This window comes from Octodon degus, unplaced genomic scaffold (assembly GCF_000260255.1).
Source record: "Octodon degus isolate 3935 unplaced genomic scaffold, OctDeg1.0 scaffold00054, whole genome shotgun sequence".
Lineage (NCBI taxonomy): Eukaryota > Metazoa > Chordata > Mammalia > Rodentia > Octodontidae > Octodon > Octodon degus.
In genome coordinates this window covers 5,022,056-5,025,084 of record NW_004524630.1, presented here as the reverse complement: position 1 = coordinate 5,025,084, position 3,029 = coordinate 5,022,056, and the positions used below count along the sequence as shown (strand labels likewise).

At 48.9% G+C, this 3,029-nt stretch overlaps 1 protein-coding gene across 4 annotated transcripts in view; it reads right to left on the bottom strand.

Moving 5' to 3' along the window:
• Positions 1-422: 422 nt before the first annotated feature.
• The window catches only part of Atp6v1h (ATPase H+ transporting V1 subunit H), a 113,271-nt gene continuing 110,664 nt past the window's right edge, over positions 423-3,029 (bottom strand). For all 4 annotated transcript variants that reach the window (XM_004633374.2, XM_023717682.1, XM_023717683.1 and 1 more), the window contains one exon: positions 423-752. In XM_004633374.2, the coding sequence (XP_004633431.1) occupies positions 692-752 (61 nt within the window). In that variant the 3' untranslated portion in view covers positions 423-691. The remainder of the gene's footprint in view (positions 753-3,029) is intronic.

Here is a 3,029-nt window from a genome sequence, read left to right as displayed (position 1 = left end):
GTGCCATAAAAGCCACCACACTGCGCACAGCGCGGCTGCGCACGCCTGGAGAGCACACGGTGACACAGTGACACACGGCACGTAATGCTGGGTAAGCACCGATGCTACCAGTTTGCGTACCGACCATGTTCTTAGCATTATTTCACAGCATACTCCTCCTACTTCACATAAACCACACCGCTGCCATGGTACGCAGGGCAGCCTCACCCAGCACCCCTCACGTGGAGCCCAGTGTGGGGACTGACCTGGGCCAGCCAGGCTTGGGAAAATGCGCTCTGATGTGTGCAAGGCGACACGGCCGCCTAAGGACGCATTCCTCAGAGCATGCCTGCCATTACTGCGGTGCAACCATCCTTCCAGTGTCGGGTAGTAACGGATGGCTCTTGGCCAGTGAGCGCAGAGCAAGGAAAGAGAAACGGCCATGGAGTGAGACTCTTTTAATAATTACATACATTTCCTGAGAACAATAAATCTAGAAACTGCAAGCAATATATGTAACAGTAACATTTTCTTAGAAAGTACTTGTATACAACTTAACAAGCAAACTATTTTTGGAAGTTAGCACTAGGAAAAGCTACACAACGGAAGAAAATTAATAGTGAAATGAAAAATTATTTCTTCTTGACCCCAAGTGTGGAAGGTCCCACTCCAGGCAGCCCAGCACGGGGTCAGGGCAGGACCAGAGGCCAGTTCAGCTTCGGGCAGCAGCAGTCTGAGGCTGCTCAGATTGGAGCTGTTTGCCAAGATACTCCCTAGAAAACAGGAATACAAGGCAAATTAGAACTTCAGCAACAAAGATTCACTGTCAAGATGAAAAAGTACTAACAAAGTAGCCTGGAACACAAAACTTTTCCGAATTTCAGAAGTGCCTGTGCACCGTGTGAATTCTACCAGTGTTCCATCCACAAACAAGTCGTGACACACACGCTGGGAACGTGCACTCACACAGACAGGACACGCTTCTCAGGCAAAGTCTCGATCTTGCTTACAGAAAGGTCTTATTTATTACTGCTCAAAACTCCGTTATGATTCCAAGTGGTCGCAAACATGAGAAACAAATTTCCTAGTGTGAATGCGCATGCGCGCACACACAGCCTGGGGCACGCACAGAGCACACAACGATAGAGCGCAGAGGTTTCACCAAGAGCACAGCGCTCTCAGGACAAATCCTGAGGGGATTTCACTGACCTTATCAGACCCAAAAGAGCCAACTCTTGTTACATAGGTCCTGCTTTACCTTGGTCTTAACCATCCAGCAGAAAAGTATAAAAACGAAGCATAGGAAGTAAAGCCATATTATTATGCTGAGCCGTAAAAAGCACAAGTCAACAACTTCTGACATTGCCAGTTCTACGGAAGACCCAATACTATTATGGACTACTGGACTATTTTGGAATATTTTGCTGAATTCACACACCTATAATATTTAAATGACAAAGCTAAACAAAACAAAAAGGGGATACAAATGAATGACCATTTTGTATCTGTATATTCAAAATAGTTAAGAAAGATATATAGCTACATTCTCTTAATACAATAGAGGGATTTGTTCTAATAGTGTTTGTAAATAGGATATCATGTCTGCATCTTGTACAACAAATAACCACTAAGAAAACAATATGCAATGTATTAATTATTGAAATTGTCCTACTAATTTGATTTAAAACTGTCTGATTGCTATTTGTTTCTCAATAAAATTACGGGAAAAAAGAGCACAGCACTGACCAGGGCTGCTATTACAGACATGAGCGGGGCTGTGCAAGGGTCCCAGAGACGAGGCGCAGTGTGCTCACCCCACAGCGGGGCACCAGTGCAGCATTCACGCGACTTCCTACACTCCACTTCAGAGACCAAAATGCACATTTCCGGTATCACATGCGATGTGCACACGCAGCTCTAGACTGTGTACAGGACCGGCCTAAGTCCAGCACAGCAAGAGGTTGTTGTCCTCTTTTCAATGAAGACGCAGACGTGCTCAGGTCCGAGGCTGGGGCCATTCCGCCACCTCTTCAAGTGGCCCCATGGCCTCTCCTGGTGGAAGCGCTGCCAGAAGACTGCCTGTGGGCACCCAGAGTCTACCGGTGAAGGCAGGTCTGCCTCTCTCCAGAGCCTTACTGAAAGGGGAGGGGCAGCCTACACGCTCTGCCCACCTGTGCCACCTTCGGCCATCAGAGCCGCTCAAAATGACCAAGATGCGAAGTGAGGCACCACTAGCACTCTGGCACCCAGCAAGGGCAGGTGCCACGCAGTGCCAAAGGGCAGGGGACAGGAAATCATGAGCCAGAGTATGTGAGGCGGCAGGGAGCCCTCTTGCCAGAAGCTGAATAAAGAGAACGGTGATTTCGAGCGCTGAGCGAGTGACTCCAACACCTGTGACTTCTTTGTCTTTGCAGGACACCTCCGCAGCCAGCCGACTCACTCACTTTGAATGCTATGTTATATACACAGTATGTGACATTCCCGCGTTACCAGCCACTGTCCTAATACAGATAGTAATGCGCTCTGTTAAGGAGGTCTTCAAATGTTCCAGTGTTAAGCTTTGGACTCATAACTCTGCACACGGGGGCCGGGGAGGCGGCTCAGTGGATCAAGCATTTCCCTGGCAAGCACAAGGGCCTGAGTTCAATCCCCAGTTCCGCAAAAAAAAAAAGAGTAAGTACTCATAACTCTGCACACACACACAGGAGGGACTGCAGGACAATGTGACACACTTCACACTGCTGACACACTAGTCAAGTGTATTCTTTTAAAGGAACATTATAAAAGTGAACTTAAAGACACGGGCATTCTTTAGTTACAAGCTCTGGTTCTTTCTTAGACTCACGCTTAAGGGCCAAGCTCTACTCTAAGCTCCAAAGACCAACAGCAAGAACGTGACAGCAACCCCAGGGCCCGGGCCGTGACTGCTGTGTGCGCAGTGTGTCCCTGCAGCGGCCCCAGGGCCCGGGCCATGACTGCTGTGTGCGCAGTGTGTCCCTGTGGCGGCCCAGGGCCCGGGCCATGACTGCTGTGTGCGCAGTGTGTCCCTG